The sequence below is a fragment of the Sebastes umbrosus genome, chromosome 5 (assembly GCF_015220745.1).
Source record: "Sebastes umbrosus isolate fSebUmb1 chromosome 5, fSebUmb1.pri, whole genome shotgun sequence".
Taxonomy (NCBI): domain Eukaryota; kingdom Metazoa; phylum Chordata; class Actinopteri; order Perciformes; family Sebastidae; genus Sebastes; species Sebastes umbrosus.
The window spans coordinates 17,008,304-17,024,849 of NC_051273.1; the positions used below are offsets into that span (position 1 = coordinate 17,008,304).

General features: G+C 41.4%; 1 protein-coding gene across 1 annotated transcript in view; it reads left to right on the forward strand.

The window, feature by feature from the left end:
• The window catches only part of agbl4 (ATP/GTP binding protein-like 4), a 320,866-nt gene extending 305,847 nt beyond the window's left edge, over positions 1-15,019 (forward strand). The window contains exons 10-13 of the mRNA XM_037769115.1: positions 313-465; positions 5,158-5,320; positions 14,324-14,417; positions 14,589-15,019. Of these exons, the coding sequence (XP_037625043.1) occupies positions 313-465; positions 5,158-5,320; positions 14,324-14,417; positions 14,589-14,685 (507 nt within the window). The 3' untranslated portion in view covers positions 14,686-15,019. The remainder of the gene's footprint in view (positions 1-312; positions 466-5,157; positions 5,321-14,323; positions 14,418-14,588) is intronic.
• The last annotated feature ends 1,527 nt before the right edge of the window (positions 15,020-16,546 follow it).

The following is a 16,546-nucleotide window of genomic DNA, read 5'->3' on the forward strand; positions in this document are numbered from 1 at the left end:
CCATATTCATCTCTGCTCACCATCCATGTACTGTATGTAGTGTAGTATGCCCTTCAGAAGGACAGTCTGATTGAAGTTATGTGTGGGTGGTTGGCTCCTTTCAGGTAATAAACATAATGTCAGTCTGCGGTGTCTGGAAGGTTTATAGTCACCCCATGGCTGAAAGCAAGGGATGGCTTAATCCCAGTTGACAAACTCCGGTGTGGACTGTTGCTGTTGTCAGAAAAATAGCCCATCTTCCTACTAACCTGCTGTTTTTTTGTTTTTTTTATCTCTGTCTGCTTCTGTCCGTTCCCTCTTTTCCTCCATCAGAGAGTTAGTTTGGAGTTCTACATTGATGTCCATGCCCACTCCACCATGCTGAATGGCTTCATGTACGGCAATGTGTTCGAGGACGAGGAGCGCGTCCAGAGACAGGCTGTCTTCCCCAGACTGTTGTGCCAAAATGCACCAGACTTCTCCTTTGTAAGTCACACAAACAGACACATACAAACACGGCAGAGTTGCAGGCTTCGGGAGCAGAGTTTCACCCTGCTTCAATCCCGGGGCTAGCTCGGAAAGAGAACATGAAATAGTCCTATCTCAGCAACTACCGGTGAGGTGGTGTTCAGCGAGGCATTTAATCGCCAACTGTTGCTCTCTTAGTGGCACACAGTTGAAGACCTTGGTGGCACCAGGCACCTCCCAGATGTAATGTGTGTAACTGCATGGATTTGAGGCAAGGTGTTGATTGAAACAAAAAAACATCTGCTTAGTTATTTTTAGGTGAGTAAAAAATACACATAGACTGCATGTATGCAACACAATTTACACCCAGCTGACACGTTTAAAGAACACACACATAAAGGAGGTGTTAAATTATTTGAGGGGATGTGTGTGCAGAAGAGAGGAGCTGTGCACAAAGATTCTCACCTTGACCACTAAAGAGAGGAGGTGAGAGAAGAGTTGAACTTTATAAACCCTGATAGTTCAGGTCAATTAACTACTGTATTAACAGAATAATTGAAATACTAAAACTCACACCCAATGACTCAAACTGTAGGATATATTTAAAAAGGTATGAATTATGTAAAAGAATACAGAAAAGTTTCGGTTTTAGGTAGGTATGCAAAATTTTGGTGTGCCAAAACAGCAGCAGTGGTGGCAGAAGTTCTTGAGGAGAAAAAAAAAAAATAGAAATGGAAATTATGTGTGAGATTCTACCCTATCCCCCTTCAAATATGGGGAAGTAAGCTGCAAATTATCAATCAACTGTATATCCAATTTGACAAGTAAGAAGAAACATAGAATATGAACAAAAACGTGAAATAACATATATAATTTTACTTTTAGCTGCAGCTCTACAGATGCACAGAACAGTTTCAGGTAGGTAGCCGAATTAAATGATTAGACGGGTTTATTACAGTCCTGCGACAGCTACAAAAAACAGATTTTTTTTGTAAGAGCATTTGATTTATTGATTGATGGGATGTAAAGAGAATCTCAACAAATATAACAAAAAAATTATTTGAATAGCTCTACCAACCCTACCTTTAACTAGTAACAAAGAATAATTGAAATACTAAAGCACACACACACAATGATTAGGACTCTAGAATATTTTTAAAAAAGTATGAATTATGTAAAAGAATACAGCAAAAAACATCAGTATGAGGTAGGTATGCAAGATTTTGGTGTGCCAAAACAGCAGCAGTGGTGGCAGAAGTCCTTGAGGAGCTTGAGGAGGAAAATTATGTATAAGAATCTACCCTATCCCCCTTAAAGCTAGGGTTGGTAATGTTCTTTAAAAACTTGTTTTGTTATATTTGTTGAAATTGTCTTTACATCCTGACAGCAATCAATAAAACAAATGCTCTGACAAAAAAAGAAAAAAATGTGGTATCTGTTTCTGTCGCAGGACTTTATACAGTGCTCCAGGGATGACGTATTGTTGTAGGCCAACCAGGAAGTTCGCCCTGGTTCCCTCAACAAAATGGGATTTTTCCATTGTGTTTTGGATTATTGAAGAAATTAAGATCTGTGGCAAACAAACGTTTATGATACTTAAACATTAGGCTATCAACAAACTACACCACGGTTGCATGAACGCGAGTATACGCAACGAGACTGTAAAGGAGAACAAGTCGCCGTGATGACGTTTAGTAGTCTAATTTAGCCACTTGTAAGCAACTGCCTTTTTTAAGAATTTTTAAAATTCACGAGTGGGGTATTTACTGACTTATTTTATATCGTAGAACAAAACGTTAAAATCTCTTAAGCTTGTGACCTTATTTCAGACATCTAACTAAAAACCCATTCAAAAAAAACCATTGACTTCCAGACGAGGGAACCAGAAGTGTTAAAATGCTTACTCAATTCCTGGTTTTAGGACTCATTCCTGTAGCACTCTACTTGGGGACTTTCTCGCTAGATTTAGGGACTTTTGGAGCTAATGCTGCTAGCTACTTTCATTGGAAAAGAGTTGGTAACATTGTGCCTGGATTTTTGGTTGGATTTTTTTTTTTTTTTTTTTATCTATTGTACTCTTGCTAGTTTCTCAACATTACCAACTCTAGCTTTAACAAGTAAGAGGAAACTGAATTGGAACAAAAACCTTTGAAATAATACATAATACGAATTGTACTTGTAGTTGCAGGTCTAAAGAGATCATACAGATGCACAGAACAGTTTCCCAGACATAAAACCATTAATATGAATATGCATTTATACTTTATGTATGTGCAGAACAGAAATAGCAAACACTGTATAGGTCATGACGAAGCACAGGACTGTTCTGTAAAAGTAGGCCAGGATATTCTATATGAGCAGTGCAGGTGTTCTGAAACTGGGTTTATGTGGACAGGACTGTGTAGACTGAGAGCAGCAGAGGAGGGGAAAATCAAGGAAGGAAATTAAAGTACTGGAAACAAATGGAGGAGAGAAGTGTGGGAGGAAAACATCCATTCACTGATTCATGCTCTTCTACACGGCCACACATGCATAATCTAATAACACCTTTTCATACAGGTACATTATCCACCAAACCGTTTCGTCTCAGCCCGGTGTCACTTCCACTGACCTTCGTTTCCTCAGTGACGGTGACATTTCATAGCAGTGCCACTTACACACATCATAAAGAATAACCTTTATAACCCATTGACACCCAGTGTCAACCTGGATACAGAGAGGCGGATGTTCACCCACACATGTGTGGAAATGTCACTTATTGTCAGTGTCTATACGGTACGCAGTTACGAAGGACGAGTAAAACGCTATTTCAGGAGAATTTCTCTCTCTCTTTCTGTATTGCTTGTGTGACAGCTGGCCCAGGGGTCATCCCCCTCTCTGTGCTTTTGTCCCTCTGCCCATTCAGCACTACCTAAAGCCCAGTGCAGCAGCAGCAGCAGCACAACACAATCATGGCAAACTCCCACTGGTGGCCGCCAAGTCTGCATTTCAGCAAGGCAACTCTCACTGCAGCAGAGCAGAGCGGAGTGACAGTGAATGGAAACTTTTTTCCACACTCTTCCCAAGACAGCGTCATATAGTATAGCTGACACGCTGAAACCCAAAATAGGCCGGAGGTTTTTTTTCTTCTGCTATAGCCATTTACAGCGTTGTAATGACTTTGTATGAAGTCAATCTGTTCAAATAAGCTACTGTACCCTTCATCGTTTGTCCTGGATTCTCAAGAGGCTTAACACTGCAACTTGCTGAGAAATCAGGATGGATGTTAATGCATTTTCACTGATGAGACACGTCAGCCGATATTGACAGCAGCTGTTTTCTTTTCACATTTATCAACCAAGAAATATAGTCAAAATAAATGATGAGTCAAATATTTAGGATGTAAATGGTTTCAGTGCTGATATTAATGGATTGATTTATTATTTTGAATGCAATAAGAGGTTTGTTTTAATTTAGCTTGTCAAAGGCTGGTTCTGTGACTCAAGACGCCTGCAGCAGTATATAATACACCTACTAGTGTTAGTAATAGTAACTTACTTTAGACATACTCAACTGGACTTACAATATTATACTCATGCTGAAGGATTGCCAGAGAAGTCAATTGAGATTGTTACAACTTGATTAAATAAGTTAAGCAAAGAGCAAAAGCAAGCAAAAAGCAGTTACGTAGGTAACCAAAGTAAGCTAATCAATAAGGTTATGAATAATGAGAACGCTAGCACTAGCTGAGTCAAAGTTAGCTGTGCTAAGTTTGGCTATAACTGAAAGGGTTAGTTTGGATTTTTTGAAGTGGGGTTGTATGTATACACCCACAATCTGCGAGGCAAAATTCCTGTTATTGTGAATGTAGTCTGGTGGCTGTAGTCTGAGAGCGATATAACGGCTTCAGTTTCCCGTCGGAAAGGACTGTCTGACGGCATGGTAAAGTGGCTGTGGACAGGAGCAGCAGAAGAATGTATTTTTTGCAGTTTTCAAAGCCAACACGTCCTACATTCACAAAAATAGTCATCGTGCAGAAACCTTCTCTACATCAGGTCACGTGGGAAAAAGATTTTAGAAGGCTTGGGAACATTTTGATGCTAAAACATACAAACTTTGACCAAAATTTGAATGTTCGGATTTTAATTCATAAGGAACACCACTGGGAAGCTTCATAATTATATAAAAACCTCATAAAATTACATAAAGGACCCACCCTTAGTAGCTGATTGTTGATATGGGAAAACTGTTAGCAAACACTTGCTTATTTACACTCTGGGGTCTTCCACAAAAGTCACTTTATAATTCTACAGAAGTTGGAAGTAACAGACTAATTTCAGTGTACAACTGTGCAGTGTTGACTTTTTTTAATGTGTAAACTGGGACACAAAAACACAAAAGCAATGTGATTTTCTTTTCTTTTACTTTAAGAAATAAATTCAGGTTTTCAAGAACATTTTCTTTTAAGAAGTTTCAACTGGAAAACACTTTTGAAGCTCATAACAATTTCTATAGGGGTACTCAGGTTCCATAGAGGTATTTAAGGTTATTTGTCATAGTCGGGGCTAATGATCTCCATAGGGGAATTCTCCAAACTCCAGAGTCTTGCTCAAATATGCTTTAACAGGGAAGATGTTTGCTGACACAAAGACTTGAACCCAAATCCTCTCACCGAAGTGTCATCTTTCTAACCACTAATCTAACACGATGTCTTTTTGTGTATTCCTCCAGTCCAACACGTCCTTTAACCGGGACGTGGTGAAAGCCGGCACCGGTAGGCGGTTCCTCGGTGGCCTCCTTGATGACTCGTCCTACTGCTACACCCTAGAGGTGTCCTTCTACAGCTACATGACAGCTGGCAGCACCGCTCCTGTGCCGTACACCGAGGAGACGTGTATCCTTCAATGAATGTGATCTGAGTGAGCGTACGTGCATCTGCATGTGTCAAGGGAGGAAAAGTGTAGAGAGCAGCGGTAATGTTCTATTGTGTCTCTCTTAATTTCTGCTCTCTCCTTGTTTCATACACACACAGACGTTCCTGCAGCTACAATCTCCCACTGAAATCAAGCCAATTGATCTAGTAATCATTCGAGTCATTATTTGAATATTTGTATCCCTGGTAGTGAGTCTGTGTGAGTGTGTCAGGTCATGTGTACTCCCAAGAAAACCATGTTGCTCTTTTGTTGCCGCTTGTTGCGACAGATGTGCAGTGACAGAATAGGGATGTGATAGCTGCGTCTATTGATTTTATTTACAAAGGAGAGAGGAGAAAGGGGCTTGTGTTGGCATATGTAGTGTCGCGCGTTTGATTGCGATAAACAATGGCACAATGGAACAAACATGATTCCTGTCGACTACAATCATGCACACACACATAGGAGCACACGCATTACATTCGTCACGGGAACCGAAGGTCACAGGTGCCTTAATGGAGCCAGATGGGAGGAAGTTTTCCTTCGGCTGACCTTCTCAGGGCTGAAGAGCTCCTGAGAGCTGGCCGATGGCGGTCTGATCTTACCGATAGAGTGAGTGAGAAGAGGGAGAAGGAGAGATTTAGAGAGAGCGATAAGGACCCTACATATGAAAAGTATGTGCTCCCCTACACATATTCTGCAGGTGGAGGGGGAGGGTGGATATAGACGTAGCCCTAGTGCCCTCTAGTGGCACAGTCTGACTCACCATAGATGTGATTCTGTCTGATTCACACACACATGAAAAGTTAGTAACATTCAGCTCAATTATACGTATTGATTATTAGAAATTTGTAGTATTTGTATTTGCTGCTCATAGACAGCAGGCTCCAGCTCAGCTCTGATTGGTTGTTTTCCTCCAGTGCACTATTGTCAAGATATAGCGACCGTTTTATAAACATAACTTTTTAAAATCATATTTGCTTCAATTCTACCCACTGCAGCTTTAATGCTTCTGATAGAAACATCTCAGGCATGTGCATGCACGCAGGGCACCACCACAGCCACAGACAAATAGTTAGCCTTACGTTGAGGAGACTGACTGGTGTCTGGCTGTGGTGATAAACAAATCCCGCTGTGTTTTCATTTGAGTTGGTGGCACTGCGTTCAGAGCTGGATAAGAAATGGGGGAGCTAGGTCCCTGCCTGTACGTGAGGGGACATTTCGTCTGAAGGTCAAATTGGAGGAAAACTCAGCCCTTGTGGGAGGACGTGCTTGATCTTTTTTTTGTTTTCCAGGTGTGTGTGTATGTGTGAGAAGGGGAGGTGTACAAGGAGGAGGGGCTCCGCAGGGTGGGCAGGCAGCACGGGGACCTGGTGTAGAGTGGAGATTGGGGTCAGGCAGGTTGAAGGAGCCGACCATGTCGCTTTATACGCCCCAGCAGTCAGCTCGATGGAGCGTGCAAATCATCAACAGAGACCTTTAGCATCTCGACACCCCCCCCCCCCTTCCACCTTTCTCACCTGATGCACGCACACACACACACACAGTCCTTTAAACTAATACATGACAAATGAGTAACAACCCCTAACTCTTACCACCTTCAAAACATGCCGCCCTTACCCTTTAATCTTTCCCGACTCTCCTTCTCTCACTGCTGTGACTCATCGCCACCAAAATTGAAATCTTAACCTTTCTCACAGCTGAGACTTTTGTCACAGTTTGAAGGTGTGATGCGGAGTGCGTCTGTATTTGTTGTCTGATCTCTCCTTCCATGTCCTCGTCTCTCCTCCGCTCTGTCCTTTCCTCTCATCTCGTCACCCAGAACATAACAGCTCATTATATCATTTAGTCAAGCTGAGAATCGTCTTCTCTGAAACAGCGGGGACAACCTCTACCGTGTGTCTGTCTTCTCTTCGTCCTCTAATCATTAACACCTGTGTGTGTGTGTCTGCATGTGTGTGCGTGCGTGCGTGTGAATATACCTATACTCCTATATGTACCGTATATGTCTCTTTTTACGTACTGTACTTAGTTTCAGTTTCACTGTCATCCCACGTCCCAGAACTGTAATTAAATATTTTCAGCTGTTATTTTTCTCCAAGTTTTTCTCTATTTTCACAGTCCAACTGTTTTGTGATGGACCTTCCGGTGCTTTCCAGTTTAAACTGGAAAGTGGAATGGATCAAGGTTGAGAGAATCTGGGACCTCGTTCAAAACTCAGCTTGACGCTTCCTATTGTGTGTGTTCGGTTTGTGCATTTATGTGAGCTTTGCTTACCTTGTAGGTGTGTGGGTGCTTTTGTGTGTTGTTGAAAGACAGTATTCTCTGTGACTTTGAAGAATTATTCAAAAACTTTAAAAAGCCATTCAGGCTTCCCTGAAACATTTTGCTCTTGTTTCGCCTGCGCTGAGTTGAGCGGTTGCTTTTTGCTGTCATAGTACAGACGTGCAGATTTTCAAGATTTTCAGACTTCTAACTCTGAGAGGAAGAAAAGTGAAATTTTCTTTCTTGTTTGATTCCTGCAAATTTGCTGTTTTCCTTCAGTAAAAGACATGCAGAGGATCCTGAAACAGTGGTCTTCTTATCGAAGATGTTCACTCAAATAATCCACATCTATTGTCAAGAGAGTCAATGTTGGGTTATCCAATGTGGGGTTGCCTAACTCGAAAATACACACCTGTAGCCGTCATTTTCTATATATGTGTGTGGGTGATATCTGTCTGCCAAAACATCAACACCCACACGTGCACCTCGCCATAACAGTGGGACTCCATGAGCTGCCAGTGGAACACAGTATGCATCAGTGAGCCTGACACCCAATGGACAGGCAGTGAGAAGTATGCAAATGATATAGCTTGGAGGCAAATATGCTTCACTACCACACATCATACACATCATATCACACAGACACGCACAAATGGATAGGTGTTCACACGTGCAAGCAAGCGCACACATTTAAACGCACAGGTGATTGCACAAATATTGTTGATATGCTCAAATGAACAGTTGTCCTCACATGAGCACTCACAAAAGATGCACACATGAACAACTCCAGTTATGTTGTGGTAGTTTTTTGTATGTGTTGATAAAGTTGATGTTCATGAGAAAGTTAGAAAAGGCAACATTTTTGGGGTGAAAATTGAAGTGTGATCACAGCTGAACATTTGCAGTTGAAGCATTAGCATTTACAATTGTGAAAGAAGTTGAAGTGACAGTTAAAATGGAAGTGCTGAAAAAAGTTTCATGCACTGAAATGACTTGAAATCAAGTGTGATTGAGCTGGAGTGTAAGCACTGAAAGTAGATGAACTCCCCAGTTAAACAATAAGAGGTGAAAGCAGTGGAATTGTCAGTTGAAGTGTAAAAGTTAAAAGCGGTTGAAGTGACAGTTGATGAGTAAAAGATGAAAGCAGCTGAGATGTTTTGAGATGAAATTGAAAGGTGCCAAACAGTGGGCAACCTCTGGGTCTGAAAAGTGAAGCCAATGCTGAAGTGCCTTAAACTTGCATTCTTTCTGATAGCCAGCAGGGGGCGACTCCTCTGGTTGCAAAAAGAAGTCTGATTGTATAGAAGTCTATGAGAAAATGAGCCTACTTCTCACTTAATTTATTACCTCAGTAAACATTGTAAACATGAGTTTATGGTCTCAATCACTAATTTCAAGTCTTCTTCAATACAGCATGATGTTCATTTAGTAAATTATGGTCCCATTTAGAGTCGAATAGACCATAAAGCAGGGTAGGCTTTAGGGTGTGGCTACCTTGTGATTGACAGGTCGCTACTACTGCGTTGTCCGGTCTGGGTGTTGTGCATATTTTCGTAGTAGAACTTTAACCCTTTCACAGTGTGTTTTCAGTTCTTGAAAGTTAATTGTAACATTTTTAGTCGCCTAAAAATGTCTTATTCAACGTTCGGTTGTACTTAGCTCCACCCTCTCGTGTCACTTCTGGTTGCAAAAAAACAAGATGGAGAGGGGCCAAAATGACGAACTTGAGGCTTCAAAGTGACAGTCCACAAACAAATGGGTGACTTGAAGGTGACTGAGTCCACTTCTTATATATGCAGTTTCTAGTGCAAAACTGTACAATCCAAGGTTATATACACACACAACTAGTTTTGGTTGTTTTCATTTCAGTTAATTTATTATCGCTGCTGTCATTGGATTGCAACATTATAACAAAGAATACCTTTAAGATTAATGACAGTAATAAGGAAGAACATAAAGAGAGGCTTGAAGCCATAAACCACAGGTACCACGTTGAGTCGTGTGTGTAATGTTACTGTTTGTTTTACAGTGCTTTTATTTCTTGAACTTGTATGCACAAAGCAGAGCCTTTCCTAAACAACAGATGAGTACAACTCTTGTAAAGAAACATAATAATTGGAATATAAAAATAGTATCCATATTCTGTTTTCAGAGCAGCGCAGATCAGAAGAGTCTTGTATTCCTGCGAGTGCACACTATAAGAAAACAGAAGCCTTTCTATTTCATTTTACTACTCAAGTTTCAGAGCTCGTCTCCTTGGCAGTGACAGTTTCTCTTGTCAGGGATTTAAATCAACCCTTGGTTGTCCCTCTGGGCAACGGGACGTGAGGTCTTTCAGTCTGCTGAAATCGCTATTGGGGACAAAAATGTCCCTTTTCTGTATTGCTGTTGTTGACTGGCCTCTTAATTAGCATTGACAATTAGTTCTCTACGTGTCAGCGCAGTGACAGGACCTGTCAGCGGCTCGTATTGATGGCTTGAACGTCCCCTGCTTGTCTGCTTGTTAACTCCCGTCCGATCTGGACAGCTTTCTCCGCGTGTCTTGTCCATTTTACCACTGGGGGCCTTGTTGTTTGATCGTCACCTTGTCTGTCTGTCCTACAGGACCAGGCACGAGGGACATAATGGTGAAAGCCGCTAAATGGCATGCTGACAGTAAACAGCTGCAGTAAACAAGTCATGTCCCCATCCCCTTTTGTCTCACGTATCTCATCAGCGCCTAAGCTGCCGTGCCCTTGAGCCATGACAATGACCTGCTATTGATTAGACAAGACCGTTATGTGTACCGAGATGTTAAAGAATACACCTCACACACCTTGGTGACAGGCAGGCAAGATGCTGACAGACTGTGTGAAGCTGGCACACACACACACCTCTTTGACCTCTCTGGAGCTGGAAAATGATTACACAATGATAATGATAATGCTTTCAGATCTAGTTAAGTTGATGATTCAGTATGAACAATATTATCAGTATTAGTCTATGAGGCTGCCTAGATGAGGAGTAAAGCAGCTGAAGTCTCTCTGAATATTTCCTCTACCACCCACCTCTGTAATCCAAGCTACAGCCCACCAACTGTTTCCTGGCTCTCGCACACATCACTTCCTGCAGCAGCCTCGTTCCAGACCCTACGGTTTCCCCCGGCAACGGGCCAGACAGCAGTCAGGGCATCCTTTGCGTCTCCGACTATTCGCCACGTGGACGACGTTCTCCTTCAGAAGCTGACCGTCCATCACGAAACCTCCCGCAACAGACGAGTGAGTCGTGACAAGCCAAGCTGAGAGGCCATCTGCGCTCGGTGGGGTCCGGGAGATATTTCTGTCGCTGAGCGTGCCTGGCCAAAGAGCTCAGGACTGGCACCGAGCTCTGCTGATGAAAGAGAACGGAGGAAAACACCAAAAAGTTTCCTGAGGTCAGAACGAAGGCGTCAAGGATACAAGGGGAGTTTGTTTGTTGACAGTACGCAGTAACATTTGCAATAGTGTGTTTATGTCCTTGAATATGAACATTTATGAGTATATATCAGCTCTTAAATACTACTAGTAGATTAATAACTCCCTACATTGATTGGTTAGTTGGCCCACCACTTTGAAATATCACAACAATTGTCAGATTGCCATGAAATGTTGTACAGACATTCATGGTTCCCTGTGAATCCTAATGACTTTGACAATCCCCTGACTTTTTCCTCTAGCGCCACCAGCAGGTCAAAGTTTTCACTTATACTCTGACGTTTCAATATCTCTTGGGGGAAGTGCCGTGACATCTGGTACACACATCCATGTCCCCCTCAGGATGCGTCAAATACCGATGCTTTGTTCAGTTGGCATTCAATACCGCCGCCCAAGGTCCCTTTCGCATTGGTATGAGACGCACCGGGCTTTCCATTAACTACAATGTTGCTCCGAGAGCATGGTGACGTAGTTTAAAGCTGGGGACACACCAACCTGACATCAGAGAACTAGCGACAACGAAGGCCAGCAGTTGAGTTGTGTAAAGACTACAGCCAGTTAGCATGTACGTTCTGCGCATGCTTGAGATGAAATAACTCTTCACACCAGCAGGTGGCGGTAGTCTGTATTCATCATTTAAAAAAGGGACACCGGAAGATCGAGGATGGCGGATATACAAGCCGTTGTTACGAAACATACATGAAACAAAGAGGCATTTGCCGACCATTTTCACACCACTCTGACTCACCATTTAGCTTCATTCCAGATGGCCATGTCGTTGTGAAAATATCCGTTTATTGGAATAATCAGATGAGATAAAGATGAAAAATGAGAAGAGCCTTCGGTGTTTGCCCTCTTGACTTTACTCATTGGCTTGCTTTTCTCACTTCGATTTCTCTTCTCGTGCACTGATTCGTTTAAGCTGAACAGCCAATCAGAGTGATTTCTCTCACCGACAAGCTCTGCTCCTGATTCAACATGCTGAATTGGCCGAAAAACTTCCAACATGGGCAGACTAGAGCCGACAGTGCGGGACACACGGAAAAAACTAGGCCAACGGATGCTCACCGACGGCAGACCGTCCAACAGCACAGGGCTTTCATCCAGGAGTCTCCTGGATGAAACAGCAGTCTGCTGTTTGTGTCCTGTGCGTCACGTTTCACAACGTCCAGTCACATTTTCACCGAATAAACTTAATAATTTTATGCCCAACTATGTTGTTATTTCCTAAACCTAACAAAGCGTCAGTATATGACGAGTTGGGATGAGAACGTGTTGGTTGAACTTTGTGTTTATTGATTATTAGCAAACATGCTGAACTAAGATGGTGAACGTGGTACATTATGAAAACATCAGCATGTTAGCATTGTCTCTGTGAGATAGCATGCTGTTACCATTAAGCTCAAAGCACAGCTGTCCTGCTAGCATGGCTGCCGACTTGTTTATAACTATTATGCATTACAATTAGCATAAAAGCAAGATTCAGAAGGACGTAACCTTAGTCTGTTCATCTGTAGTTTTATCTCGACCTAATCAGTATCATCAGCTAGCAGTAATGAGACAGACTGTGTGGTCCATCCACACACACACACACACACACACTCGCACAGCGAGTCTGGCCTGATGCAGGACTCACAGACAAACAGCCAGATGGGGTGTAAATATAGACTCTGGAGTCGTGTGGAGAGCATTGCCATCAGCCTGCCGGGTGAAGAATGAAGTCCTCTGCAGACTCCTGAACACACGCAAAAACACGCCTTCAAAGGCCAAGGTGACAGACTTGCTACAGAGGGGTTGCTTGCATATTTACAGGGCTTACTTACCAGGTATACCCTTGTGTTTGTTTGTGTATGTGTGTGTGTGTGTGTGTTGCTTGATGTATGACAAACTACAAAGCCTGAAGTATACGCCCAGACAGCCCGTTCAAACCAAGGATGAATGGTTTACAAGTTAACAGGCTGTGAACAATAGATTTTTCACCTTTATAGCAACCAGGATTTATGTACAGGTCATTTTTTGATCATTACGAGAAATTGGAAAATACGAAATAAAAATGACCGAATCTCCATCTTTTTTTGGGGGGGGGATCTTTTTCTGTATGCCAATTGTTTCAATCACAGGTTTGTGACAGATAAATAGTCCAGCGGATGACAGGCCGTATCTGAGTATCAACAAGGTAACGACAGGGGAAAGTGACAGATTATGTCTTAGTGTTGTTCCATCATGCTCCAGCCTGGTGAAGAATGGAGGCAGCTAAACATCAATGCCTCGAGATAGGGAAAAGAACTTTGTTTTTGTGTTGGGATCTATATGAACGGTGTGAATGCACATTCTGTATAGATGGAAGATGATGGAATAAGGACAATGGACATATGTCTAAACAGATTGATATTGATGGTGTTTTCCTCAGTGACTAGATGTGATTTACTTCTGTTAGCGACATTGTTCTTATTATCCGTATTTACTATATCCTCACTCTCAGTGATTGGGAACATTGTTGGCATTCAGTGGTTCTCTACTTCTTCATTATCCGAACCTGATTGTCATCATTACTTGCTCTGCTAGCCTAATGATCACAGGCTTAGCAACAGCACTCATAGACGCTCAGCTGTTTTATAAAAGCAGTGAAGTTATTGATATTGTCACTAATGTAGTGAGGGACAATTGGGCAGGGGGATGATGTGTGCGCTCACCTCTGAATTTAAATAAGGCCTCAGTGTATAAGTAATTGCTTTTGTGTGATTCATACCAGCATCGTGCATTTGGCTGACGGGAAATGCAGTTGATTTAGCCTCAGTTTATTCAGACCGCAATGCGTTGTACCTTGAGGATTTACACTGCTCATTTATCCAGTTGCTACTGTAGACCCTAGTTATTTACTGTACCTCACTGGGTGTGATTGTTGGTGGTGACAGAGGGGATGATTTAAAAAATGTTTTATATTACTTTATGTTAAACGTGTCTTATCTTAGTGAAGATTAAGTGGTTTGAATGCATCATACAAATATACATCAGAGATATTACAAATTAGAGCAACCAGACAGTAAAGTTACGGGCCGTAAAACCAAAACAATGAGCTGAAAGATGCTAAAATGCTGCGTTGAATGGAGACACTGTAGAGTTGGATGGTAATTCTCAGTGCAGCTTTAAGTTTCACTCCACAATGTAATGCAAGGGCAGTTTGGGAACCACTGATCTAGGAAATGTTTTGGGCAGTGTTACCCGAGGCTCTTCCAAAGACAATTAGCTTTAACTCCCTGTCCTCAGACACAAAACTGGGCAGGAACGTGGCTCGAACCTTCCTAGATTACTACAAACTCAACAACCTCATCAAGGACAACAGACCGACTCACATTCAAAGGTAAAGCAGTGTGGCATTATGAATGAATAAATATGAAATTAAATCAAATATCCAATTATGACTTTAATTTGCTGTGTTGTTCAGACTCAAATGGATGTATTTTTGTTTTGCCGTTCCCTGAACTGTACCCTACCATCTCAGTCTCTCACATTGATATGTTTTTGTCTCCAGCTCCGAGGTGATGTCCCAGACAGGCGACGGTAACAGAAAGGGCAACAGAGACGCAGCAGACAGAGAGAAGGAGAAGAGCCAGGGTGTCAGGCACTAGACAAACAGACAGACGGACGGGCGGACACAGACTGAGCATGTATAAAATGCAGAGCACCGTAGCAGGAGGATCCTTCACACTTCATTGCCTTTAGAAGCTCCACATCTCCCCGGCTATAAAGACTTATTTTCACAGATTTGTAACAGTGGGATGGCTGGTACTTGCAGGACTAAAATCAGAACAAGCTTCCTCTTGGGCTATTTAGTGACTATAAAATGTGGACTATTGAATGCCAAGACTGGTTACCCATCTAAAGTCCATCTGAGGCCTTCATTCAGCAGCTCCTTTTTGTTGTCTATACAAATGTAAATAAATGCATGCTTCCCTGCTGTTACTGACTTATTTTATGACTGTGGTGTTATTAGGACAACTCCGCCAAATCGGTGCCTTTTCTGTCCCCATGTCATTACATGCATAAATATCCATGAAAAAAATGTATAATACATTATATTATCAAGCAAAATATCCTGCACCTTTTCCTTATTACAATTTGAAGATACATCATTTAAAACTTTAATAAAAAACTACCTAGAACACAAAGAATTGGATTTTAGCCTGACCCCACTGTGAACACTACACTTCACCATGAAATACAATGATTAGAATTCTTAAAAAGAAATTTTATTTTTTTGTGTTATTGTGTGACTCGATTTACAATTTAGACACAGAAATACATTTTCTCATCGGAAACTCACAATATATTAGTTAAAATACATATTTTAGTCGTGTCCCCAGGTTTTTACTACAAATGTAGTAATTTTAAGCCTAAACCATGATTTTCTTTTACAAAACCAAGTAGTTTTGTTTTGTTTGAATTTACAATGTGAACCATGTGTTTAAAACTGTTCAAAACTGCAACTGTTATCTGGGAGAAAATATGTTTCCCTCGAAACACAATTGAGAACGCAGTTTAGTTGTATGGGAATGTAATTTTGTTGGAGACAGGGTTGCTCTTATGACTCTTGCTCACATTGGGCTCACTTCTATAGTAAATTAAAGTGGGGGGTAGTCAGTATATTTTTGGCATCATTGGGCAAAAATTCCATCATAACCTTTCAGCATATTGTAATTCAAGTGTTCTGAGAGATAACTAGACTTCTGCACCTCCTTACCGGAGGACACAAAGGTATATGATTTTTTTTCAGATTACTTGTCTCATGCACTACTGTCAGGATATAGTGACCGTTTTATAAAAATATTTTCTTTAAATCTTATTTGCTCCATTTCTACCCATTGCAGCTTTAAATAGTGAAAACAAACTATTCTCCATTTTTCTGGAGGACCCCCTGGAACACCCTCAAGGACCTCTGGGGGTCCAAGGACCCCTTGTTGAGAACCACATTCCTCCTCTAAAAATTTGGGACATTTCCCAAGTCACATGATCGACAGGAAGTAGCATCATTTGAGTCTCCTGAAGGCCATGGGAAGACCAAAAGCAACTTCTCTCACTCCATTTTCTGCATTTTAGCTCATATGTAGTATGAATCAAGTATGAATCAATCAATCTTACTCTCGTTTCAAATATTTTTTTTAGGAAGCATGTGCATGTCAGTGATACCGACTTCTGTGGGGTGTGTTTATCATGCCTCATTTCTGATAAATATCAACAAAAACAGACAATACTAGGAACTAAGGGCAAACAAAATGGAGACAAGCAAATACAAAAAAACACAAGTCGTTAAAGGAAAAACTAAAACAAAAAAAACAAATAAAAATAAATAAAACACAGACAATCAATCTTACTCTCAACGTACAGTCCTGTTATCTAAAATATTTCTTAAATGTTTGTTTTTTATGTCATGTGGTTACATTTCATGTATTTGCTGTGCTAAAATTTGAATGGGGTCAAATCAGGGTTAAA